The sequence below is a fragment of the Necator americanus genome, chromosome X, assembly GCF_031761385.1.
Source record: "Necator americanus strain Aroian chromosome X, whole genome shotgun sequence".
Classification (NCBI taxonomy): domain Eukaryota; kingdom Metazoa; phylum Nematoda; class Chromadorea; order Rhabditida; family Ancylostomatidae; genus Necator; species Necator americanus.
The window spans coordinates 10,862,375-10,889,932 of NC_087376.1; the positions used below are offsets into that span (position 1 = coordinate 10,862,375).

Consider the following 27,558-nt stretch of genomic DNA (forward strand, 5'->3'; position numbering starts at 1 on the left):
CTACAAATGCGAATTCGAGGATATGTCACGATAATCTAAATTTCTGCTGAGAGGACAACAGATAAAAACACATGGTCTCCAAGACAAAAAGCTGGTTCGAAATGCTCCGTTAATAAACATATATATAAGAAACTTAGCCGATGGTCCAGCGATAGCCAACCACACGAAGATAAAAGTGGCCTAAACATAGAAGTGAAGAAAGACATCAGAAAAAAAACCCACTGTACAGAATGCAGAGAAAACTTAATCATACTTAATCTACACACTTATTGAACATAATAAACGACATGCAGGTAGTTAAATTTATTAGAAATCCCGCAAATAATGCAAACTGCAGAAAGCTCTCCTGCGTCTCGGTTTCTCCAGTACCGCCAACAATATACCATAGCGGTGCACTTGCCTGATTCTGCTTAATCTACGCCCAGTCACAGGTCACAGGTAAAACTTCTCGTTTGAACTGCCGTAAATATTACCGCTGCTACAATACTTCCGTTCTTTGTACTGCTGTAATCTACATTTTTGTGATTAGGTAGGACAAAAATCGGTTCTGTGTTGATGATCTATGAGCCGAATGCTCTCTCTACAGCGAGGTGCCGGAAAAAAGGCTCCCGTAGATTTTCGAACACGCCATTCTCTGATAATATTAGGTTGAGGAATAAGTTCTTACCGTTTTAATCGATCGTTTGTTTACAGCGATTCTTTTGTCGTAAGGCCAATCGTAATATACCATTTTAAAGAGGTTTTTCTGCTCTACAAACCTGTTGTAACCATTTTTTCGATAACTAAATGTTGCCTTAATTTCAGGCCTCTGAAATGGACATTCCAGGCGGTAAAAAACAACATTCTCGACACCTTCTTTACTTCGTCTTTCGCCGAGGTCAAAAAGCCACCGAAGCTGCTCGGGATATTTGCGCCGTGTATGGAGAGGATGCTATAACTGCGAGGACTGCTCGAAATTGGTTTGCCAAATTCAGAAATGGCAATTTCCACCTGGACGACTCTCTCCGCTCTGGTCGACCTTCTGACTTCGACGAGGATAGTCTCAAAGCGCTTTTGAAGGAAGACGGCCGTCGATCAAGTCGGGAATTGGCCGAGAAGATGTACTGCGACCAAAAGACAATTTTGAACCATCTTCACTCGATGGGATTTGCCGAAAAACTCGGAGCTTGGGTACCACACCACGACAACGCACGACCTCACACAGCAAACATCGTCAAAGCCGCCCTCCAAGAGCTCGATTGGGAAGTCCTTCAGCACCCACCGTACTCTCCGGACCTTGCGCCAACAGATTATCACCTTTTCCGCTCGCTGTCGAACCAAATGCGAGGTGTTACCTTCGACAACAACGAGGACCTCGAAAATTGGCTCAACAACTTCTTCGAGTCCAGGCCCGGCGGTTTTTGGCAAAAAGGTATTAACAGGTTGGTCGAGAGGTGGGAGCAGGTCGTAAACAATGACGGAGAATACATAGTTGATTAATTGCTTGTTATAATTGTTGTAAAATATCAGGATTTTTCAATAAAGAAAAAACGGAAAGAACTTATTCCTCAACCTAATAGTTTGCCGGAGCAATTTGCGGGGATTTGCATGGGAGTGTACCCCATGCCTAAGTCGTCGCTAACCAAATAGCAGACTCTCCTTAATTACTAGCGATCACACGGTGCATCGCAGGGCCATTGAGAAGGTTCCCAATGCACATCAACACCCACAAAACCTTGAAAGGCGCGTGAGCAGAATATATCCTGCGCTAAAACACTATGATTAAGAAACTGGAATGTGTCATTGCCATCCAAAGCTTTACTATTAAGAAACTGAAAAGTCATTGTCATTCCAAGCTTAAAAAATTTTTCTCCACGCGACAAACTCCAAAGTTCGCAAAGCGAAATTCCAGTGTATATGTGTGTGTGATAGCAGTGCAAACTCACCCTCCGAGTACAGAAAATGCTTGCATTCATCCTGACATCCTAAACAGGATAAAAAGAACAGATGAAGAACAGTTGTTGGAGTAAACAGTACTACGCAAAGGATTCAGCATGAAACACACTTTTTTCAAAACTTATTGGAGTGCTGCGGAAGCACAGAGTTCGGCTGACTACCCTTTTTCGACTTCACATTGCCTCAATTGAATCAAAAACGGTCATAGAACCCTTAGGCAACCAAAGCATCTCAACTCCGTGCGTAAGAGTACGTGTGTTGTATAGCAACATTACGAAATATGAAATGAAACATTATGAAATAAACAACACTCTAGAGAAATATGAGCGTAGTGAAGAGAGGGATCCGACAGGGTAACACACATTCTCGCCAAACGTATTCAGTGCCAATCTTCTGCACTCCTACTCTGTTGCAATGTAGAAACTACAATGCTATGATATCAAAAACGTTCGTAGCCAAAATCGCTAATGGCAGCCAAGTGGAACGAATGCTGGCTTATTTTGACGAATCGTATCCTAACATCGGTCCATAGCTCAACTTGGAAAAGAAGATATTCAAAGAGAACAGATTGGTCACAAATGTCCACCTTACGGTTATGGTTATAACTGAATGGGTATAACTGAATGATCCAGAAATGTGTATCCAGGTCAAGAAATGAATATGAGGAACGTCCTGAGCCCGAGGCGATGATCGGTGATAGAGTGCGTATCTGCCGTGGAAATCACTTACCCGATGTGCTATTCCGTACATAACCTTATTCTATGTGCTTTATATTCCGAAAAAAAAACAACTAAAAAAACTGTTTTCTATTTAATTCAAATAATGGGTAAATTTGAGGACACCCTGTATAAGGACATGCTGTAAAAAAATACTCTTATTCGATGGCTAAGATCACACTATCAAGCTCGTAAATAGTACAGAGTAGAAGACATTTGATGTGCGGTGGTAAACTTGTTACGTAGTTCACAATCTCTCTCCATATTACCAGTTATAATGAAAAGAATGTATCCCCAAAACTACATACTGAAATACAATTTTTAAGAGTGAAATACAAGCAAAGTTGGTTACATCTGAAGTTCGTACAACATCTGAAGCAGTACAATTTTGCGTTATTGCACAAACGCAACTTCATCTCTTTTGGGCGAATTTTGACTTCTCCATTTGCTCTAGTCTTCCTCTGTTTTGGTAGAGAATTCTTGGAAATTAACCTCATGTTTCTAGCACTTTTTCATTTAGATTAAAAAAAAAGAACGTGACTAGCTAATTAATTGGAAGTATGTATTCAGAAACTTCCCCAGACGCTTTATCAGAATATGCCTAACGATTTTTTTTTTGGTGTACCAATTCTACAAAGCGAAAAGATAAAAGGAAGAAGTTTCTGGCGTTAATCAATTCGCCCCCCCCCCCCCCCCCACGTTCACTTCAATTCAGAGTGGTTTGGGGTTTATGAACGTGTAACTGGCCTATACAATTACTTGCGGGGGCTAGCCGATGTGTCAAGTCGGTGTTTTTATCCTCCCAGATAAGTCTGGTACGAATTTATCGACCTCAGATGGATAAAGGACTTGATAAGCACCAGGGCGGATTCGAACCTCCGATCGACCGTGCAGATAGGCGGGACCTCTCACCGACTGCACTACAACCCCCTCCCCCTAGAAACTTGCCAAAATCCTGATATTTGGCCGGGCATGGATAAAACAGACACTCAGCTGGTACCCGATGTAAAGGGATTCACCTTTAACCGCAGAGAGAACTTCTCTGTCAGAGTTCTAAATGTCGTCACATAGATATCTTCAGTGCTTTCAAAAACCAAGGGGGAATAGACGGTAATTTTGACAAGCTCCCATTTGCCCCGCATCTGATATTCAATCCGACTACTTTGCACTAGCCCTTCTTTCTGTAAAAAGCACAGACGTAGTTCTTTATGTGTTTCTCGAACGAAATTTCCACTAACATTGCAAAAGTCATTTAACATCACGTTACTTCGGCACTCCGCTATCGAGTACTGAAAAACTAAAGTAAAAGTTGCGCGAAATTATGTATCAATGAAGGTACGTGGGAGTGAAAGTAAAATTAGTGGGATTGCTATACGAAATGTTCACAATATTTTTCCAACTTCCAAAAATCTCGGCTCTATGAGAGATTGAATCCTCGAGTAATTCAAGTGTATGTGTATTTCATGGCGAAAATGGGCGCGAATAGTGAAACTTAGTGTTACTTAATCAGACTGCTTAAAATTTGTATGAGTGCTCCATAGTTTGAGAATCATTCCCTGCGCTTGTCACTGATTTTGAAGGATTAGATTCCAGTATTTGTTCCAACTAAGGTAAAAAAATCAGATTCCTTGATAATCTCGGGACGCTCTATTATCACAACTGATGTTTTTTAAGTAAAACTCTTTCATCGTCTTTTTTTTTTCTCCTGAAACTAGGTTCTTCAAAGTCTGGAACGGTAAATCAGAGATGCAAAGATTTCCCGAGATTTTTTTTTGGCAAATCTAAAATGGCTGGGAATACTACAGTATAGCATATTACCTTCTAGATCTTTATGCTTTTATGCTCTTATTCCTTCAATCTTTGTTACATCATTTGTTCATTCAACACAATAATTCACATGTATACACATAATTTTCACAACCATTACAACAAAATAAAAGCAACCCACCAACGAAAGATCAGCATCGGACTGTGGAGGAACAAAATATTCGAAGACCTTGAGACACAATAAAGGCAGCCATGAGAGTACGAAAGCAACCAGCAAAAACATTGTGAGCACGAAATTTGGATCGGTCTCAATTATCATACGCTGGCTATCCTCAAGCTGAAAAAAGTATTCGGTTGAAATGACGCTTGTATGGTGTTTCTTTATACTCACACAGTCAGGGTCAAGGGTGCGTTGAGAATTTGTCAAGAGGGGGAAGGGGATCGTGAGTCGTAAGAGCGGTGTCGAAGCAGGAAGGGCGATAAGGACAGAAGAAATGAAGATAGCAAGGAAGAAAAGACGAAGGGAAGCTGATGTTAAATAAACACATATCAAGGGACGCAAAATGTTTTTAAAATAGATGGCGTGAACTGAAGATTTTGCTGGCACAATGTGCTACTTCTTGGTCCGGAACTCCGGAACTAAAAATACTGAACAAATGAAGGACACTGAGATTAGGACAAATGCGAGAGGTCATGAGTACAAAGGCAAGAGAAAGAGTGTAAATTATACAATGCGTTCCGACCTAAGCCTTGCGACATTGGTTTAAAGTGAGTTGTTTCAAAGAATTTCGCCAAGGAAATGGCGAATGTTGAGTATGAAGTAAGGAATTGAAACGAGTGAGTATCTATTAAGCTGTCAATTTGAAGAGAAACCACCCAATAACGAAGTAAATATAGTGCATTATAAATAATATAACAGAAGCTGTGAAAATAATGAAATGGAAAACAGTGCCTTAATTGCACGTGGCTAGATAGAAATTGTGATCCTCCTAAGAATTTAACTTGCTGTCATAATCACCAAATCTAGGCATTACAAATTTCTGTATTATTATTTTATATAAAAGAAATGGAACTAACCATAGGTAACTTCGTATTGACTGCTAAGAAGGAGACAAACTTCATTTCATTCATAGCTTGAACATTGCTTCGGCACCCCTTCATTACAACCAATTAAATATACTACGTATTCTATTCTATTCTATTGAAAACAGTAGTGAACTAATAAAAGTCGACGGCGCGATGCGATGAATCGTTTTTATTGCGACGGTCAGGGATCAATCCAACACAGATGTCTGACCACATTTCTCATCCGAAAACGACGAATTTGCCTACTATCACCCAAAAAAGCAATTTCAAGAAAGCCAGCATAGGCGGTAAAACTAGTACCAGTTGGGCTTCACGAGTTTCTGAATAACAGCGCTCAACGTGAGTTTCATCCAATACGACTTTAGCATTTTTATAGTTTTCTTCTATATTTCTACAAAGTTTTGTGTTTCACCGGATTTTTCAACCACGCTACCGTAATTTCGCAACGAGAAGAAGTGCGAAATTTCAGACTTTTGGCTCTGGCTTCGAACAATGTCCACGAGCTCAGCTTGTAGTTTGTAAAAATAAATTTGGTTTGAAGTTTATTATAAAGGAGGAATTTTGCTATCAAAATTCATTTCCACTTTCTTCCAGGTAGTTCTCATTCTCTTAGAAGCTAGTTGAGAAACTTGCTAAAATTTTCAACTTTTTCTCAATTATCTTTCAAAAAAAAAAAAAAAACAGGTGTCTAAAAAGGATACCTTACCGTTGTATAGCGCAAGTCTTCTTTTGCAAAGAGCCGACATACTTGTTCTTCTCCGTTTTTTCTCCAGTACGTTATTCCTGTTTATTTCAAGTTAACAAAATCCGAATTTGTGAACAAATTCCTAGTGTTCCAACTAATGGTTCATATTAAGAGTTGGTTCAACTGCAACTTACTTTAAGATGGTTTGGCAAACGCATAGAATCGAGAGAAAATATGTCATCGTATGACGTATCTTCTCTCGATGGGCTAGAGGAGAATTCACTTTAACTAATTTCTTGTTAGTTAAAGCAAAGTGTCAGTTCTGGAATACTATCCATTGCTCTGCCTTCGTTGTATCGATGCATGTAATTGCTTTTATGTGTATTAGTTTCGTCATCTGCGCCTCTCAGATGCAGAAATGTTTTCACTTCTCAACTAAAAACTAATTTTTCACTAAAAAAAAATGCAGCAAAGAAGAGAAAAGAATTGTCGCTTCTAATCTGAAAGATTGCCACCATCACAAATGGAATGGATAAGACGTAGGACGGACCAAAGTCGAACGACTTCGCGACGTGCGTCCCTAGCATGGCGACATCCTCACGACAGGTAGAATACATTTCCACTTCCCATACATCCTCGACAGAACAAGCTCAGCTCTGGCGACGAATGAACTGGGTAAAAAGGCCAAAAGGAAATCCACAGCGTCGACCAATCCCTTTGGGATGCGTCTATATGTTCGACTTCAATTCAGAATCGTTGCAAGTTTATGAATGCGTGTGCAATCTAAACAATGAACTTAGGCGGTCAGCCCAGCATCGAGTCAGTGTTTTTAGCCATCCACACAAATCTGGCACTAATTTGATTAATTAATTAATCGATCCCGGAATGATGAAAGGATTAACCGGCTCTACGGTGGGTTCGGACCATCGACCGCGCAGTCGCAGCCAAAACTCCTCGACTGCGTTTCATTTGCCCCAAGAGGTAACTAAGTTCAGATCGTTGTTCAACTATAGAAATACCCCCGCAATATTGGCTTATTTCCCATGATTTAAGATAGAAAGACGAATGAAATTTGCTAGAACTTTCAAAAAGCAAGGAAAGGGATGGGTGCACGGAAAACAACCCACTATAACGACGTTTGCAATAGGTATTATACGAGCGATGGCGAGAACTCGACAGACATCACATTAACACTAAGAACAAGCATGAAAATTGAAAAAGACCTCTTTAACAATATGACTACTCCTGGATGGACGGGCAAAGACATGGCGATGGTGCGAGAATTACAATAACATATCAACTTTGTTGCAATCTAGGTTGGGTATTCCTAGTTAGTAATTGTGTTAATGATGGAGAAAGACCAAGAATGATGGAGATAGACCAATGTTTTGCTATAGTGTGCCTGCGAGGTTTTTAGATGGAACCTTTATTTGCCTGACGTCAACACAGTCCGAAATGGTTCCGAATACTCAACCAACAATCGCAATATATAAGACTCACACAAGAAACCCCAAAAGGAGGATGGCTTCCGTACCTCAACACACAAATAAGTACTTCAAACGGCATTATTAGAGTAAGGTGGTATCGCAAAGAAAGTTGCAAGAACATCATATTGCACGCCAAATCTACACATCCGACTGCAGTAAAACGCGCAGTGATTCGTAATATGTTCAAAACCGCTAGTGAAGTATGCACTGGCAACCAAGAACGACACGAATCACGAAGACAAGCCTTGAAAATCGCATGTGCCAATGGCCATACAGTACGTCCGCATTACCGAAGAACCCGTACTATAAATAGCAATGCTCCGCGCAAAAACAAAATTTCTCTTTGTCTTCCTTTTATCTCTGACAGTGTCGGTGCCGCTGTTCAGCGCAGCATTATCCAAGCACAATTACAAAATGACGTGATCTTGGTAAATATCCCAAATGCAAACATCAAAAGCCAGCTTGTTAGAAACAGACTATATGATAGATACTGCATCTGTGAAAGGTGTGTTATTTGTCCTCACGGAAAAACAGGTGACTGCGCAAAAATGGGGGTAATATATGAGACTGAGTGCTTGATATGCAATGCAACTTACGTTGGGGAGACCGGTAGGAATCTTGGAGTGAGGATTAATGAACACATGGCCGGAAAACGACGAAAAAGTTTGATAACACCACTAGGAAGGCACAGACATGAGGTCCACAACGGGAACGATTACGATGTAAAATGCGTTATACTGGCTCACGAAACAGAAATATCGGCAAGGAAGACGTTGGAGGCGTTTTTTATTCTTAAAAGAAACCCTTCAATGAATAATAGGAATGAATGCTTGTCCATAACGAATGAGTTCTTGCCACTTGTACCGCTCTGTGACCTATAACCGCCTGATATTCTGTGTGTAGATCAAATAATCTATGTCGTCGCTGGTGATCTACACGCAGTAATACTCATTTGCTGGTACACTGAGTGACAAGTGCGTGCAACCAGCCGCGCCACATCCGGTGGAGCAAAACGTAAGACCATTTTCAATGTAGATAGGTTTCTGTTTTCACTACCCTGAACGATTATCGAAACACTGACCCAGGGTGGTGTGGCACTTGACGGGACAAACGTAGCATTGTTTCTGTCATCCTCTATTTAGGCCTCTGAAGACAGCGAAAAAGCCGAAACGTCAGGCAAATAAAGATTCCATCTAAAAACCTCGCACGCACCTTATAGCATAACACAGACAGAATATGCCGAGGTTTCAAGACAAAAGAACATTCGAATTTTAGTTTAGTTGTGGAGAAATTGGGTCGGTTGAGCTGTGCTTCAGACCAACTCCAGAGAAGAGAAAAGAAAGACTTCCAAAGAAGACAATCGGAACGTTAGCCGATAGAATCAACCAACGACCTTGTGTACACCTTATTAAGAGCGTACAAAACTTCTTATATCCTTTGTTATTAAATATGTATATATTTACTTGAGTAAGTTAAGTATATATATATATATATATATATATATATATATATATATATATATATATATATATATATACTCCGTTCGCCTTCACCGATCAACAAAATTAACACATCTTCTGTAAAACTAAAATTGTTTTTTCTACTAACGTCTTCTTTGCTTTTTTTCCACTAAAATTTATTGCGTGACTGAATGATATAGTAGTTTTCTGCCTAAAGGCGTCAGTTCTACGTTCGGAGAGCATTCAAACTTAATTGTACAGCTATTTTTATTTGATACCCCCACAATTTGGAAACCACATCATTTGAAATGAGTTTTCCTTTTTTGCCCTCAGCAATTAGCACAGAATAAAGCGCAGATAAAGACAATGTTTTACGTAAGTTCACGTAAACTGTTGGCCACTATTTAAGCAGCCATTTGCATGCCTGCTTCCAATATGTGAAGAGAAGACGTTATCAAACTGAGGCAAACGTGCAAAGAAATAGAGATGCGGAAGAGTCATAGAGGTGAAACGCAATACGTGGAGTGGTCATGGCTATGAAACAATTCACAACGTTTCGTTAACTGTTTGCCAAAACGACATGAATTAGTTGCGCGATACCACTACACAACGAAACACCAATTACACGCAATTTGACCCATGGCAATCCAGCATGGTTTGCAAATTTGAAAGTATATATTCGCATAAACTTTTATCTACCCCCACTAACATATGACGAAAACTAGCGTGTCTTATCAAAGACAACACATATTCTAGCATAAAGGACAAAGTGTCTGGCGTTTCCCGACTTCATTATTCAGTCTTACGAAGAAGCATGTTTTTCCTACCGTTCAAAGCCTTTGGGAAAAAAATCCAGAAACATCACGATCCATAGGAAAAAGTATAAAAAGAGAGGAATTTTTGGTGACTTTTACAAACCACTCGGATAGGGTTTTAGTTCCTTAGCATTCGTTCAGAAAACTTTCGAGAAAACGCCATTTCAGAAACGGTTTCTCCAATTCACCTGAGTTTGTTGATCCTTATCCTCCACAACAGTTTAACGCCTTATAGTAGGGTGGAGGTGACTATGGGCATCAAACTGCGACTGCACAGAAGAGATACACCTGGCAAGGTCTCCCAAGCTGAGGAGTTCGACACTTTCGACATTCCGACTTCTCGTAATAGGAAGCCTAGTTAAGAGCACTACTAGGATTCGTCACTATCTTGGCAAACATGTCGTATGTGGTTACCTGATCCATATAAGTTGGCGACCCGTGCAAAAAATTAACTTCATCATGGCAAGGCTGTTTAGTATGGAGAAAAGCCAACCTGCCACTGAAGCATACACACTACATCAGTACCCTGCACACTGGGTCCTACCGTCTCAGACGCCAGACGGTATGGCGACTAGTAAAAAGTGATCAAATTCCAGGCTTCCCAGGACATCTTTGGCTCTGGACCAAGGCGACATGTGCACGACTCGCCATGAAGATTGTCTAAGACTTTGTTCTCACAACGCGAGAATAGTGTCAATAGACTCTGACCTATGCGTTCTTCTTGGAACTGCAGAGCATACGAAATTCCTCGTGATTGTTTTGGAATAGGCCAAGAGCAAGAGCGACGTACGACAGATCAACGACAGTACATTCGTCATTCGCGGTGAAAAGCTTCCGTCGTGAAATGTAGGTGGTGTTAGTTTTGTTTTGCACCCAATTATCCTCCATCTCGTAGATTCTCACAAAATCTTGTCATCACGTCTGGCCATTCTTCGCCTTCACCCACTGCGTCAAAACCATGACCATCACTAATTACTGCTCACCTCACATCTGCAGCTAATGTATCCGAATAGGACGCGTTTTATGAGTACCGGAAGTGATACGCAAGGAGAAACCCTTCCGCGAGTGTCAGAGACCCCAACGCAAAACTAGGAAGGCCGACAGAAGTGAAATATAACATCAGAAAATGTGGACTAGAAGACGGGAATGGAAACCGCAATTGTCTTGCCGGGCAGTTGCTCTCGTTGTAAAATGGGGATCATCACAGAGAGCTCATAAACGAACCTTTTCCGTCCGTCTAGCACCTCTTGTGACTCTGTATCTTCAGAAAAAAAGGATCTTAGAGTAGGGGAAGAATTTCGCTGAAAGTTATCCTATCCATGAGAATGACCGAAAGAACTTTCAAAGTTGACCGTTCGATATGTTTGCTTGGGGCTTTATGCAAAATGTTCACCAAGATCATCCTCATCCTCATGCCAAGGATGCTGGATGAAACACTACCTCGGGAACAAGCTGGATTTCGTTAAGGTATTAGCTGCAAGGACCACATCAAAACCGCGTCAATGGCCATAAGGCGCACACAACACCCAGTCGGTCTTGGCAGCTCCGACTTATGAGATATTCCTGTCTTCGTGACCCAGCGGAAAACATCGAAAGCAAAGCAAAGATGTTGTCATGTTGTTGTTGTTGGTCACATGAGAAGAATTGACGACAGATGGACTAAAAAACGCTAAATCCCAAGAGATGCTAAACGCCCACTGGGGAAGTTATGGTGATGTGTTCGCTGCACGATGGAACCAGCTGAGAGCTCAGCTGGATACGGCTCAAGGACCTTGTGTGCTATGTGCTTAGAACGTGCTTCAGTTAAGGAGCTCTAGCTTGTCGGTTCAGCGAAGTCCCGAAGTGATCCCTCCAAATTGGCACGGTTTCTTCATCGAAAGCCACTCTATTGGCAGTGTTGAGGACTGGGGAACCTCTTTCCATTTCCCCGCTGTACAGTTTTGGTAAAGCATAGGCTTTCCGCGTGTTCTTATCTTCCTACGCATTTTCAAGCTCCTTAGCTCGTGACGTCCATTCGTTTTTGCCGTCTTTTTGCAACTCTTTTTGCATAGATCAAGACCCGCAAAGGTCTTGATACAGATACAGAGCCAGCTCATTGGTCACGGCTATGGCTCTACTTTTCTTTTCATTTTTGGACTTCTAGCGTTTATCCAAAACGCTTCCAGAGTTCTGCGAACCGCAATTTCAGCTACGATAGGATCGTGGCAGCTATGCAGAAAGAAGCATTTTATGACATTTTTTGCGATAGCGTCTGAAAGGGATTGCTGCGTTTGAAAGTTTCATCCCATCTGGATTTTCTTTAATATGAACACAAAGAGGTCGCCCTGTTTCGCCAATGTGTTGTTCGCCGCATGCTTTGCACGAAATTAAATAAACTACACCAGAGACCATGCACTCGTCTGCCTTAAAACAATAGGCATATTACATAGTTTGGAGTCAGGCAAATGCGATCGTACATTCTGTTTTGGATTAACTGCTTCTTGAGATTTGTGGGAGGTACTTCCACAACTCTCACTTAGTCATCGAGGCCACATCTAACCAGGCTGGCCCTCATCGCTTTACTGAGGTCGTCGGTTATGAAGGGTAAGCAGAAATTTATCTTTTTTGAGTCATCCACTATGACATAATCTCGCTGCGCAATAAGACCTGGCCTCCGCGGTACATTATCAATGTAAGCATTAGAAGTTGTGATCCGCTGCACTAGATTAACTGCTCCTAGGGGCTTATGTCTTCCACTCACCATCGATCCGCTACTAGACATCAGATGTCACCCTTACGTCTTTCCTTAACATTTTCCGAATGACTGATTTCTTAGATTTCCATGGATTTTCCATGAAAGGCAGTGAACTCATGTTCTTACTACTAGGTTTTCGAAACCATCGTGTCTTCCACTCACCACTGGACCACTGTATTTCCACATTAAGGAAGAACAGCCAATTTTCTTTGGATTTTTCCTGTGTCAACCGTATGTAAGAGGAAACGTGTAGAAAACGTTGCTGAGGGATAAATACACGGGAACAAACTTAAGCAACGGGACAAGTATGACGTTTAAAAGCCACGATATTCTCTCAGTAGGCCCGCCTACATTGCTTATGATAGGACGGACTTTGAATGCCCCTGAATCTTCTGAGAGGAGAGCAGAAGGAGAAAATTTGCGTGTTTTTTTTTTACCAGTAAGTATATTCCGGGCAACTAGGAAGTTCATACTTCAATCGTGTGATCATTGTTCTATGTAACTAAGCAGCCTTTCCTGTCTCGACCTAAACTCTACTGAGATGACGACATTGTTTTTTGAACTCTTCGTATGACGAAGAGCAAGAGAGTGTTGCGTCATCAAGGTGTTGCCGAGTGATAGCCATGTCTAGATCACGTGATATGACCACAAACTCTCCTCTCTTATCGCTGATAGAGACTTTTATCTCGCCACGCGCTGAAAGTTTGCGAATCACACGTAGACAACAGTGTTGCTTGGACGTGAAATTTGATTTATACGTGGATTTTGTTTCCGCAGATGCCAAGGCAAACTTCTTCCACGGCAATAGAATCGGGAGCGTTTCCCTTACAGCGTCCTGAATGGTGATGCGGATTCCTTCACTTTGTGAGGGAATCCGCATCGTCAAGCTTCTTTTTAGTCACTACTCCAACATGAAGAGAAACCTTTTGGCAGAATTTCGCTCTGCATTCCTCATCTTTCACACCTGCCATACCGATTTCCGGAACCGTATCTTCTCCAGCTTCAGTTCCTTGTCAGAGCGTAGTCAAGCTTAAGTTTACGAGTCCTCATCTTCCGCTTGCCCTGCTCTTTCAAAAGAGTTGACCCCTGCCTGTAAGCTGATGGCGTCGATGATTCCTCTCAAACGTGAAAGCGATGATGAGATCCGTCTGTTTATATAAGTAGACCAGACGGTTACAGTTATCCGACGTGAGTGCCGCTAAAACCATTTTCCTAGCACATCGGATAGTTGCTCAAATTCCATCTTCGCATTTGCGTCAATTTCGACAATGACCACCTGCTGACTGGGTATTTTGGACATCAACGCATTGAGTTCATCATAGAAGGTGTCCTTACTGTTGTCCTCAGCGGTTCTCGTAGGTGCATGGGCACTTACGATCCAGTGTTCACGTCCTCTGCGATCACGTAGTTGTACAAAGACGCATCTAGCCGACGTTGAGCCAAATTCCCACACCGTTTTGTTATTAGTCGTTCCTCATAGATATCGCGACATTATATGGACCTATCTTCGATGCTGATGACGGACGGACCTCGGATGTGTGTTTCCTGCAGCGCAGCAAACGGTACACAGGATATCGCAAAAGTCTAGACAGGGTGGTTACTCGACACTGTTCAGCAGTTAAGCGTGACGAAACGGATGGTTGCTGGCAAAGATTCTATGCTCCCTTCAGGTAGTTAACCTTTCAGGTTATATTCTTTCGCGATGTACCAGACGACAGCACCTTCCTGCAATGTATGGGAACCTTGCGGCACATAACTGCGCAGGTTATATAGCTCGTACGTTGCCGACTTGTGTTTAGTTAAAGCAGGGCACCTACGTGTAAGTAGCGATCGGACTCGTACACGGCCCCCTTCAGCGTTTACTACTAACAAATTGCCATTTTCCTTGACTTTTGGTGATTTGTCCGCTTTAAAACGCTCTCTCACATCACTGCATGTGGTAATATGTGATTTATCTGAATATATGATAGCAAAACATTTTGTCATGCATAATCGTGTACTTTGTGGAGAATTGTGCTTGTGACGAAGACCATGAAGGGTGCTCAATCTCTATTTATCCATCCCCGCTAATAGAAAACTACTAGAGCATTTCTGTTAAAAGGACAGAACATAGTGTATGGGATTTATCAATCCTTTGGGACGCGCCTATGCGTTCTACTTAAATTAAGAAAGGTTTCAGGTTTACGAAATCCTCTGTCCTATACAAATGACTTTCGGGAGCTGGCAGATGTATCAATTCAGTGTTCCTATCCTCTCAGACAAGTTAGATAGAAATTTATCGAACCCAAAGAGACGAGAAGGCTCTAATGGCTCTAATGTGGTTTCGAGCTATCGACAGCCGGACTTTTTATCAACTCCACCACACCTACCCCAATTTTGCTGAATGTTTAGAAATGACAGGAATTGAAGCAAATGAGCATAAACTAATCTCCTCAAATTTCGCTCGGATTTCCAAAACCACTTATTTCTCAAAGGGGTTCTAAGCAAGATGCAAAGTTTGCCTAACTGTTCATGATTCTGGTAAGCCGTCCGCACATTTCCAAGAACCCAAGTACATGGTCGCATAAGTCGAAAGAAGTAAGAAATGTACACACAAACTAGAACAGAGAATACAGTACTTTAACGCACTTCAGTGCCATTATCAAAAAATTCGACGGATTTACACATTAAAAAATTTGAAAACTTGATAGAAAACATAGAGCTCGGAATGTAGATTACGAAAATGAGCGTTTGCCCACTCGTTTTTCCTAACTGTCCTAAAAAACGGCGTTCGTTCGAATAAGGTGAGTAAGAACGTGCCATCCTTGTGCACGTCCGCGAGCGAGCGATCAAAGATCACTGATGTCTCCTCACCAGCCTATACAAGTAAAACCAATGAATGCGCTGCTGAGGGAACCGGATCGTGATCAACTGTGGCACGTTCTAACGAACTTCGTGGGAACAAGATATTCTCCCACGATATTTTTCAGGAAGGTTAATGGAAATTGAGCGGATTGAGCCGAAGCTCACTTGTAATCTTCACCCCAAACTCTATATTTCGCGAACAGACACCCCAATATCGACAGTTTCGCCACACTCTGCCTTCAAGTCAATAAAATGGCGAAAAATGGGCCTGATTTAATTAATCTTTCCTGATACAATTGCTAAGATTTTTCTTATCTGTTAAAAAAGAGAAGGCTGACGCCCACGCACCTGATGATGACTTATGATGTTACGGAGAGCAAGTATTCAGCAAATATTTATATATACTGAGGAGATGACTTAGATGAGTTAATATTCATGCTTATGCAAATAATCAACAACTCAACAAATTCAGTTCCAACAAATCTTATGTTCTTATGCAAAAAGTTAAAAACCATGGCGATTTCACCTACTGTACCTGGTTCGGATTACGCATCGCCCTGATTATTTTATATCCGGTGTTGAAGACCGTTGCGATGGTCGGTAGAAATACAAGAATAAGCAGCGTCATACTATACGCCGACGTTGCAGACCAGTCCAGTACGCACAGCTGAACTTCCTCGAGAAAGACTACCTGAAACAGTGAGCCGCTGAATGTCTCTAATATTGCCAATCCAGGATGAATCGAACCAAATCACTTATTCCTCATGAATCCGTAACGTGCATACAAGACCAGCCTGTACTTGGTCGATGTGATTAACGAAATGAAAACAAAGTGAAAGAAAACGAAAACTAAATTCTAAAACGCACATTCCGAGTATTCCGAAGTAAACACTTGAAAAACGTCCGCTACTACGACTGCTATTAAAAGAAAGAAGAAACCTAACAAACACAAGTTTTGATCACGGAATCTCCCACCGTAAGAAATCTGCAATTATATTCTATTAGGTGAAATCGTGTTACGCAATATGTGTAAGAGCGAATTAAGAATAGTGTCCATTAATGATATCGTGAAGACACTACAACAGCGCTATTCTTCGTTGACTAATTGCTACGAGAACAAGTATTTCTTGTTTCTCTACATCAGCAAGGACCGTAAGGAACAGTGGAGTGGGTAAGTACGTCGATTTGAATCAGAAACACCAATCACTGCAATCCTAAGGAATGATTCATCACCTCCCGTTGATGTCGCAGCTTTAATGATGGCATAACTAAGCCTTTAGAAAATTTTATTCAAATTTGAAGGGTAGTGCCCTGAAGTAGACGATCAACGCAATCATTCAGAATATATTTAAAGCTTTTACTTCTGCTACGTCATAAAGAAAAGGCTTGGACGAACAGTACAAGATTAGCGTACTTCATTTCTTTTCTTTTTTGATAACTCCCTTAAAGCCAGCAGTAGCAAAAAAAAAATCTTTTTTCCTTTCTTGCTTATTCCTCTCGTAGCATCAAGACATTGTCCAAAAAAAATCATTCCATCAGTCACCAGTTCACGAGTAATGTGGTAGTATAGCTGTGTCCATTTCGGAATTGTATACCGCTCCCTGTTCACTCTCGTAAGTCCGGCATGACCATACCATAATAGCTGTTGAACGCCAAACTATTCTTGTATCAGTATGGCGCAGTCTGATGCTGAGAGCTGAGGCGCAACTGCTAATGACAGTGCTGTTACTACCACTACTTCACAGCTTTACTGTTAGTTGTTGATTGCTACCGTTACTTGGTGAGAAATTTTTCATCAATGCTTTTTAACTTGCTTTATTTCTTATTTTTGCTCGAACTCTATCAATTCATTAAATTTGTTTTGTTTTGTTTTTTAACTGCTAATTCATTTTATTTATTCCCTTTGTTTTTATGTTGTTTCATTGCACCGCTTTCACGGGTGCAGGAGAAGAGGTACCCGCAAAAATCGGCCCACCGCTGCTGAGCTTCAGAGTCGTCCACCTCCACGCAATTACGACTACCGCATCACCAGCTAGGCAACCTCTGCTTTCGATCATCTACACCCCTCCTTCTTGCCCTTGAAATGACGCCACGGGCGATGCTCGAGTCGCCACGAAGCGGTGTACACTGCGAATTTGGGAGGAGGAGGAAAAAGCGAAGTGACGCAGCAACCTTTGATATACGAATAAGGTAAACTGAGCATATACTATCGGAAATCCAGAAGCAAATCCTTCTATCCAGTTAAAAGGTATATCATAAGAAACATATCAAAAATCAAGTATGTGATACCGTGAACGATAAGAGTTATTTAGGTGACCTACAATGATCCCACTTGAGAAGGTTCACACACATAAGGATTACAACAAAAACATGCTGCAGAAAAAACCACTAACATGCATATACTTTCACACATTGCACCCCTGTCTGTTCTATATAAACTTGCATCGCATAAGCACGTGTTCGTCACAATGTCTTTCAACGAGTTCATGATCAACTTTCAGCTGCAACACTATACTAAACCTACAACAACTTTCAACGTCCAAAATTTGCAGTTACACCAGTTAACCTCCGTCTACATCTTCTCGAGACTTAAATGGTTTCAATTAAAGATTTAAATAGACACTGATCAATCCTTATTATTTTGTGTATCTTCTTTAAACTCCTTTCATCGTCTCGCAAATTCAAGAAGGAAGCAATTCCAGAACTTCTACGGTAATTCCGTCGTCTCCACGAGATTTTGCATTTTTCATCTTTTGCATACAGACCAGAACCTCCGTTTCCATCGGTGGTTCTTCGCCTTACCGTGTTGTACGTCGGTCTTCAACTGTACGAGGATCTTGTCTCTGCAGATGCAAAGGCATACTTCTTCCTCGGTGTTAAAACCCCTTCTGGCGACAAAGAAGCTCTCCCTTACCGCCTATCCCTTCTCTCTTACCTTCGCTAAAATTCTCAGCTTATTTTCAACTATGAAAAAAGAAAAAAAAATTCTCTGAAGAAGGTAATTTAATTACTTTACAGCGCAATTTTCCGTCTACAAAATGCACATTTAATAGCCTTTTTAAGTTTCTTTTGCGCTATGTTATGAATGATTATTTTAACTTGGCAAAATCTAACCAGTCCAGCAGTCATTTCCGATCATTGTAAGTGTTAATTGCTAAGATTACCTTCAAATCGTGCTTAAGTGCTGAAAATAATGCTGCAAATACAATTTTAGAAAAATTGCAGGTAAAGTTCTCTTCTCAGTAGTTTTTTTTTTGTTTTGAAAAAAGCGTGGTTCAGGCGGAAATCGAGCGTCAAGTGTGAGAAATTGCGAATGCTATCCTGGACGACTATACTACATTATATGCTTTTATTTTACTTATAACACCATGTGCTAAGTGCTTTATTAATTGGTTAAATAAAAAGTTGTGAGCGTTCTCTCTCTTTATTTCGATGACGAAATTAACATAGCAAGGATAAACGCATTTAGATCAAACATGCGTTGTTTTGTTCGACAACTTTGTCTATTTTGATTGCAGGTTCATAAATCCGCAATCGAAGAAGCCCTTGACTTCATAAGCAAAAAACGAGACCACCCCATTTTCACAAGCCTTTCTTGAGGCCAGTTTTCTAGAATTGAGAAGATTTTGCAAATGCTTGAAAAGGTGATAGTCGCTTGGAGCCAGCTCTAGCGGCAAAACCACGCATCCAAGCTCTCGCAGCTTCTGACGCGTTGTTAAAGATGTGTGCGTCCTGGCGTTATCCTGACATGACACAATACTTCATCTATTGTTCTATTTCTTGTTTCTTATTCTGTTTCGTTTCTTGTTCTATTTCTTTCTGTTTTCTTGGTGTGAATACTTACAAGCTATTTAAAAATCTTACCACTGCAATGCAGTGCGTGACTTTGGATAGGGATCGCTCAGTAGCCATCCAGTGAGCATCATCGTCACCAAAGACGGCCTTTTGGCCAATTTTGGAAGAAACATTTTGGAAACTTCAGGAAAACATTCTTGGCCATTAATCCGGGCTTGCCGATCGTTTAGGTCGGCTCATTGAACCCCGGTCTTTTTCGGTTTTTTGTTCTCGTATGTGGTCCATTTTTTATCGCCAATCACAACTCGCTTCAAAAATAGTTCGATTTCATCAAGTTTCAGCAAAGAATAGCAGCCATCAGTTCGATTCAAAAGGTTCTTTTGCGTCAATTCGTGTGGCACCCGTACATCGAGTTTCTTCTTGAGATCAGCCTTATGCAAATAGTTCCGAACGCCTTTTTGGCTAATCTTCAGTTCCACTTTTTTTGGCAAAAGAATACGTGCTCACAGCGGTCCGACATGACGATCTCCATGACTTTATACGCATTTTCGACGATTTGTATAGCAGTGCGTGCCTCATCTTCCACTTCATTATTACTGGCACGGAATCGTTGAAACTACTCGCAATGCTGCTGCATTCAATACTGTATTGGATCCATAAATAGCACCATTTTTTTGAGTACGTGTTCCGCCTTTTCACTTTGGTCGTAGTGGTACTGAAGAATGTATCGAATCTATTCTTCTCTACTTCCATTTTGGGACGCTGCAACATACAACTAGTTCCACCAAACAAAAGACTGATAAAGAACTTTTTCGAAGCGTAATGTTACTTTGAAAGTGCCGTATAGAATGACCCGATGAGATTTTTACATTGTCAGATACGGGTCATTAAAGACAGCTCTCGAGAACGCTCAGAGCTTTTTACTTCACTTAATATTAATATTTATTATGGTAATACTTATTAACAGTCATTATATTATTTTAGTTTGTTTATCAAGCGTCGATTTCGTTTGTTCAACTCTATTTGTAATATTTAATTTTTGATTGATAGATGAGCGGCTCTATCGAAAAAAAAATCTCATCTAATAATCGTTATGCCTTTAGTAAAAACTAAAACACCAACAAGAGTGAACATATGTTTTAACAAGTCATTCAAATGCTCTGGCAAAATGTACTGATGGATTGTGCAGTACTTCTTTGAGTTGAACGAAGATGGTTACCTGTTTTTATTCGGGCTAACGTTTCCGAGATGCTCTGAAGAAGGCGACTAAAACTCTGAGCCTCCCTCATGCAGTCGTGAAGACAGGGGCAAGCGTGTGATGAGATTTTCCCATTGGGGGTGCAAATAGTCATACTTCTGTTATTTTACCTAGTTTTTTTTTTGGGATTTAGATGGGAAAAAATTTTTTTCGACTTTTGTGGATTTTTTCCATCTAAATTGTGAGGGAACTAGACAGTCTAAAATGGAGAAATTCTGTGGTGGTTTCCTTCGTCCCTCTATCCAAATATAGAGTTTTCAAAACGCGGTCCCTTTTATCTGGAATGGGAAAACTTGGGAAAATCGCGATTTTTGCACGCGCGCCGAAAAGTCTCAACAGTCTAATTACTCAGAATAATCGAAAGCTAAGCAAATTGTCTTTCAGTATGTTGTAGTCGAGAATTTTCTCTATCAGATGTTATATCAACCGCTTTCCTGAACTTCGCCGTTTTTCCAATTTTTTTTTAACGGGAAAAATGGAAAAAAATTGCACTTTCCCATCTAAATCTAAAAAAAGTCCTTGAAGTCCCAAAAACAGCAGTGTGACTACTTTGTAGGGCTAACGTTCCCCTATGAAAGGCTATCCAAAATATTTTTTAAGGCACTCTTACATCGCAGTTGTTTGCGATTTTCCAGACCTGAATTCGTGTATTTTGGCCTTTAGATAGTTTAAATGTTGATTTTTTCGTGTTCTTCCTCGTTCGTCTGTAACTCCTCCTATGCACGTGGCTCTTCGTTTTGTCGTTTTATGGGTTTTATATTTAAAGATATTTAATAGATTTTAGAATGAAATTAGAGTAGAATAGAAAGTGAAAATATTTTAATACCAACGTTTCAACAACAACAACTGCAACACAAATTTGCGGTGTTGGTGTTTCTTTGCTTCTGTCAGCTTTCGCAATTGCACACGAGATTTACATATATCAATATATCTATATATATATATATATATATATATATATATATATATATATATTGATATACATATATATATTTATTTATTTATTTATACTCAATATATTGAATTGGCAGCAATGGAGGACTGTCGCAGAATAGCGCAATTCCGGTCGTGAAATTATTGCACAACTCTCGAAATGTACTGAGAACGGACGTTTTGGTTGTCCAAGACTTTCCGTGCTCAATCCTTTCCGAAACCTTGCTGACCTTTATCTAAAACTTTTCCAATCCTGTTGTGGTAGTTGTGGATGACTTCCTCCATCTCTCTTCTTGATGAAATAGTTGTTATATTTAGGTTCTGAAGAGCAAGAATAATCCTTGAGTTTTGAGTAGTGAGTGGTACTGGCAGAGCGAATACTCTTTCAGGCCTCTGCAGCTTCAGCTAACACTACTGCTCGCTTCTCTCATAAGTCTTCTTTTATCGTCTTTCTGCAAAGCTTTGCGAGTTTACACGTGAGTTCCTGTTCGCCTGCGGCTCGTGCAGCTCTCCGCTGGTAGACAGGAATTCATTAGCTCAAGACTTTTCTGGAGACTGGCGTCTCTTGGTGGTTTTAGAACACTTAGCCTTTCTCGTACAATCGTGAAGGTGTTCAACGAGCCGAACGTATTCCTGGTCAGTGTTGTCCACGGTGCTATCCTTCCAAAAGCCGGCTAACGTAGCGAAGAGATCCCTGATAGTTCTGCAACTTCGCTCTCTGAACTTTCCTTCTCCTCTTTTTCTCCTTTCCGTGTGAAGAAAAATCTTCCTAGAAGGAAGCGGTTTTGTGACCTATGCGGAAATTTGCACAACAGCGACATCCGTCATGCGGAACCCCATTTTGTTATGGTGCCCTCTACCAAACGATTCCCGCATCCAGCGGAGAGGACTTTTGATGTTTCGAGTTTCTATGGATGGTTTTTGTCGCCATGATAAACTCGGGAGAGCTCTCCTCTTGTTCATTCCACTGCAAGCCGTAGGTCCGATGTGAAGTTCCTCAGGCGTTCTTCTAGGATCAGTTTTGACGTTGAAATCACCTAAAATAACATTGTAGAAGGTACGGTCTTCTCTGTAGAACTTCGCTAGGTCCATACAAAAGGCTTCTTGCTTGTAGTTTTATGTTGAAGCATAAGCGACAAAGATAGTCAAAGCTGGCTCTGAACCACATCTTCTCATCCGCAGACGTCCAATTCGGGTCGGAAGTTGTTCGAAAGAGACGATGTTCTTCTTGCCATACTTGTATCGACAGGGGCACCAACATAATATCCTATTACTTTTATTTCTCCACTTGGGAAATAAAAAGCTTTTGGTAGTACCTCTTACCATTTTTTAAAATCCTATTTTGAAATTTAGGAGCTGTTTGTGCCGCAGCCTGTATATAAGAACGATATCGTTTTTCTATACCTTTGCTATAGCAGGAGTACAGAAGGCAGCTAGCGACTTTAAATTCTAATTGATGCAATGCTAATTCCTTGCTGTGCTCCACAAAATGATTTTTTTTCTGATAGAGCATCTCATATATTAAAATCATTATCAATTATTATCAAAAATTAAATATTACAAATAGAGTTGAACAAACAAAATGTACACTTGATAAACAAACTAAAATAATATAATGAATGTTAATAAATATTGCCATAATAAATATTAATATTAGGTGAAGTAAAAAGCTCTGAGCGTTTTCGAGAGCTGTCTTTAATGACCCGTATCTGACAATGTAAAAATCTCATCGGGTCATTCTATACGGCACTTTCAAGGTAACATTACGCTTCGAAAAAGTTCTTTATCAGTCTTTTGTTTGGTGGAACTAGTTGTATGTTGCAGCGTCCCAAAATGGAAGTAGAAAAGAATAGATTCGATACATTTTTCAGTACCACTACGACCAAAGTGAAAAGGCGGAACACGTACTCAAAAAAATGGTGCTATTTATGGATCCAATACAGTATTGAATGCAGCAGCATTGCGAGTAGTTTCAACGATTCCGTGCCAGTAATAATGAAGTGGAAGATGAGGCACGCACTGCTATACAAATCGTCGAAAATGCGTATAAAGTCATGGAGATCGTCATGTCGGACCGCTGTGAGCACGTATTCTTTTGCCAAAAAAAGTGGAACTGAAGATTAGCCAAAAAGGCGTTCGGAACTATTTGCATAAGGCTGATCTCAAGAAGAAACTCGATGTACGGGTGCCACACGAATTGACGCAAAAGAACCTTTTGAATCGAACTGATGGCTGCTATTCTTTGCTGAAACTTGATGAAATCGAACTATTTTTGAAGCGAGTTGTGATTGGCGATAAAAAATGGACCACATACGAGAACAAAAAACCGAAAAAGACCGGGGTTCAATGAGCCGACCTAAACGATCGGCAAGCCCGGATTAATGGCCAAGAATGTTTTCCTGAAGTTTCCAAAATGTTTCTTCCAAAATTGGCCAAAAGGCCGTCTTTGGTGACGATGATGCTCACTGGATGGCTACTGAGCGATCCCTATCCAAAGTCACGCACTGCATTGCAGTGGTAAGGTTTTTAAATAGCTTGTAAGTATTCACACCAAGAAAACAGAAAGAAATAGAACAAGAAACGCTAACTACAAATCCAGACGGAAGCAGAGGCACCCCAATGATTAGTACAGCTAACGGAGCAACTCTTTATTCACTTTCAATTTTCACTGAGGCGCACGATGGACTGAGGAGGCGTGAAAGTTGTAAAAAAAAATACCGTAAAATGCAACTACTTACTCCACCTATGAATTGCTTTTTAGGGCAGACCGCCTCGTCTAATTTTCTGGTTCGCCAATTTTCCAAGTTTGTAATGCTCCCATGTTTCTGATGCGATGCTCGCAAATAACATCGGCCACCTAGTTGTGGGTAGACATAGTATCGGAAACTTCTGCAAATGCCGCATAACATCACGTTTCAGAATCCTCCGTTTACAATGACATGCCAAATTCACGTTCATACTGCAAACATTAGTTACATGTTTGATTAAATGGACCTGTCAACACTACCATGTTTAATGCGCTTTACTGGAAAGGAAAAAACTGTTTGGTTCCTAAGGTTTATGCACAAGAAAAAACTCTTCTACATTCACAAGAAATTTATTAGTATTCTTTTGTGTTTTTTATTCTGTAGTATTATTGGGGTACAAATAAGTGTTGAGGGGTTTTTTTTTCAATTTTGAAGCTTTATTTAGAGAAATTGACACAATGTATTTTATCCAAAGAATTTTTCATTGCAAGCTACGACTTCTCCCTATCTTTCAGAGAGCATACAGATTCCGCGTTGGAAAAGCTACTCGTCTTTTGAGGCGATCCAAGATTCTACCCAAATTTTGGCTTCTTCGTAAGAAATGGCCAGGCCATGAATCATCGACCGGAACAAGCGGTAGTCGGAAGGAGCGATGCCTAGAGAATACAGCGTGTGGGATAGGACATCCCATAGCAGCACCTCCAAAGCTTCCTTCACGATTTTTGCTACATATATCCGAGCATTTTGCTGAAAGATCATTTTGTCTTTTGACATATTGGGCGCGTTTGAGCTTAAATGATCGACTCAACTGCATCGATTGTTGTTGGTAAAGTTGGGCCCGCACACAAAAGCCTGATTGCTATCTACAAGTGGTGGCTCTGCTTTAACCAGACGCAATCAGATGTTCGAGAGCATGAGAACATACGAACTATATAACCTGCACTATTATATGCCGAAAAATTCCCATATATTGCAATAAGGTGCTGTCGTCCAGCACATCGCAAAGCTCATAACCTGAAAGGACAACCTCCTGCAGGGAGCATAGAATCTTTGCCAACAGCCATCCTTTTCGTCGCACTGAACTGCTGAACCGTCGAGTGAGCTCCAACAAGTCGCCCTAGGTACGATACCACTGGATGATCTTTCCTGTGCTGTGGGAAACACACATCAGAGATCGGCATGTCATTAGTATCAAAAACTACACTGCGGCGATGCCGATGAGAAGAAACAAGGTGGCTGCGCGGCAGCTGTGAAGAACGACTATAACAACTGGTGGACGAATTTGCCACGGTTCCCCTTCACTAGAGGGACCACAGCCGGTTAGTCGCAAGGCTACGTGGCACGTCCCCGGTTGCCGGATAGAGGGCTAATTGCGAACCAAAAGCGATCTTGTGCTTGCCCAAAGACGCGCGTGGATTCAGAGGATGGACTCCCTGTTTCTGCCGAGACTGATTGACTCATGACATCCTTGTGCCGACAAAAGCACGCAATCAAGTGACTAAGAGGTGCAAGGAAGGCGGTTTGGAGTCGCCTCCAACAAGTAAGCCCCACCTGTCCACTCTTGGAGAACGCAACGTTCTCCCAAAAACTCATGGAACTAGAGGGTTATAACCTGCCCATGAGTTTTAAAATTTTTCGCATGTCACAGAAGTAGAAAAGAGTCTCCTGACTCCAGAGGAAAGCCAGGATTCATATAAGCTACCGAAACGGAAAAGAAATAACATGGCGATCAGTACTTATAACGCACGCACGCTTGCATCGTAAGCAGACATCGAAGATCTGATGATGCAAGCCAAGAAGATTAAGTACGACGTCATCGGACTGACCGGGACGAGACGACGCCACCCTCTCAACGCCGTATATGAAACTGGAGAACTATTCTTAGGAACACGCGACAGTAGAAGTGTTGGTAGAGTTGGCGTCCTCGTCAATACGAGTATGGCAAAGAACATCGACTCTTTCGAACAACTTACGACCCGAATCGAACGGTTGCGGATGAGCTGATGTGGTCCAACGCCGGCTTTGACTATGTTCGTCTCTTACGCTCTAACATCAAGCTACGAAGAAGAAAATGTCGAAGCTTCCTTTATGGGCCTGAAGAAGTTCTACAGAGAAGACCACATTTTTTAAAAGAGTAATTGTTGGTGATTTTAACACCAAGATTGGCCCCAAAAGAATGCCTGCGGAATTTTATATCGGGACCCTAAGACCATTCATTGAAACTCGCAATTCCAGAAGGTCTCCTCTCTACGCTGGACGTGGGAGTCATTCGGTGGAACGCACCATACTGAAATTGACTACATCATCGTCAGTAAAAGGCTTTGCCTAACGGATGTCGCTGTTGCGTCAAAGTTTTATGCGAGATCAGACCATCTCCTCCTCCGGCGAAGATTTTCGTTTACCCGGAGAGAAGAGAAAGCCGCGAAGTTCAAAGATCGAAGTCTCAGAAGTATCATTAGCCGAGATGTTTTCTCCACGCTAGCCGGCTCTTGGGAAGATTCTGCAATGGACAACAGCGACGAGGAATACAATCGGCTCCTTGAACATCTTCATGACTGCACGAGGAAGCCTCAGAATTCTAAAACCACCCACAGGCGGCTGCTTCCAGAAACTCTAAAGCTGATACATCTGCATAGAGCTGTACGAGCAGCAGGCAACTAGGAACTCAGTTGAGGAGGAGTCAAAGCTCGCTACGGTTTCCAGAGAGGCGATAAAAGAAGACCTCAAAGAGAAAAAAGCTGAATTGTTTGCTGAAGCTGCAGAGGCAGGAAAAAGCATCCGCGATGCCTGTCGAGACTTCGCCGGTAGCAAGATGAGGATGACTGCTCTCCGGAATCCGAAGGGCATGTCATTACAGAGGCTCTCCCGTCCAAAGTCCGACATGCTATCAGTCGGTAAGAAATCATACGGCACCCTGTCCCGACAGAATAAGACCAGAACATCTGAAGAATCTTCCGCCAGTTCCCATCAACACCCTGTCGAGACTCTTTACACGTTACCTGTCGGAATGCAAGGTTGCTAAACAGTGGAAGACCAATAAGACTCTGTTGCTGAACAAAATGGGAGATCCACAAGATGGAGAAAATCATCTACGACTTCTACTCTGATCTCTTCGACAGCCGTTCCACTTGCCTCTTTGCCATATGAGGGAAGACGGACATGTCATTCCAGACGGTCTCCCGTCCAAATTACGACATGCTATCATATAACATATCATACGTAACATATGTACCTGAACGGTAAGAAATCGTACGGCACCCGGTCCCGACGGGATAAGATCTCAACATCTGAAGAAT

General features: G+C 41.3%; 2 protein-coding genes across 3 annotated transcripts; one reads left to right on the forward strand and one right to left on the reverse strand.

Moving 5' to 3' along the window:
- On the reverse strand, positions 1-25,443 carry RB195_022264 (uncharacterized protein; the record flags this gene model as incomplete). Of its 2 annotated transcripts, XM_064209326.1 has the most annotated exons (5): positions 1-180; positions 4,600-4,755; positions 16,065-16,220; positions 24,254-24,404; positions 25,277-25,443. In XM_064209326.1, 5 exons carry the CDS (start codon positions 25,441-25,443, stop codon positions 1-3), a joined length of 810 nt encoding a protein of 269 aa, XP_064065207.1. The 2 variants fall into 2 exon arrangements, with proteins under 2 accessions (XP_064065207.1, XP_064065208.1); XM_064209327.1 differs by lacking the exons at positions 24,254-24,404; positions 25,277-25,443 and having other exon boundaries at positions 16,065-16,157.
- RB195_022265 (uncharacterized protein) lies at positions 24,875-27,369 on the forward strand (the record flags this gene model as incomplete). Its single annotated transcript, XM_064209328.1, has 2 exons — positions 24,875-24,898; positions 27,211-27,369. 2 exons carry the CDS (start codon positions 24,875-24,877, stop codon positions 27,367-27,369), a joined length of 183 nt encoding a protein of 60 aa, XP_064065209.1.
- Between the last annotated feature and the right edge of the window lie 189 nt (positions 27,370-27,558).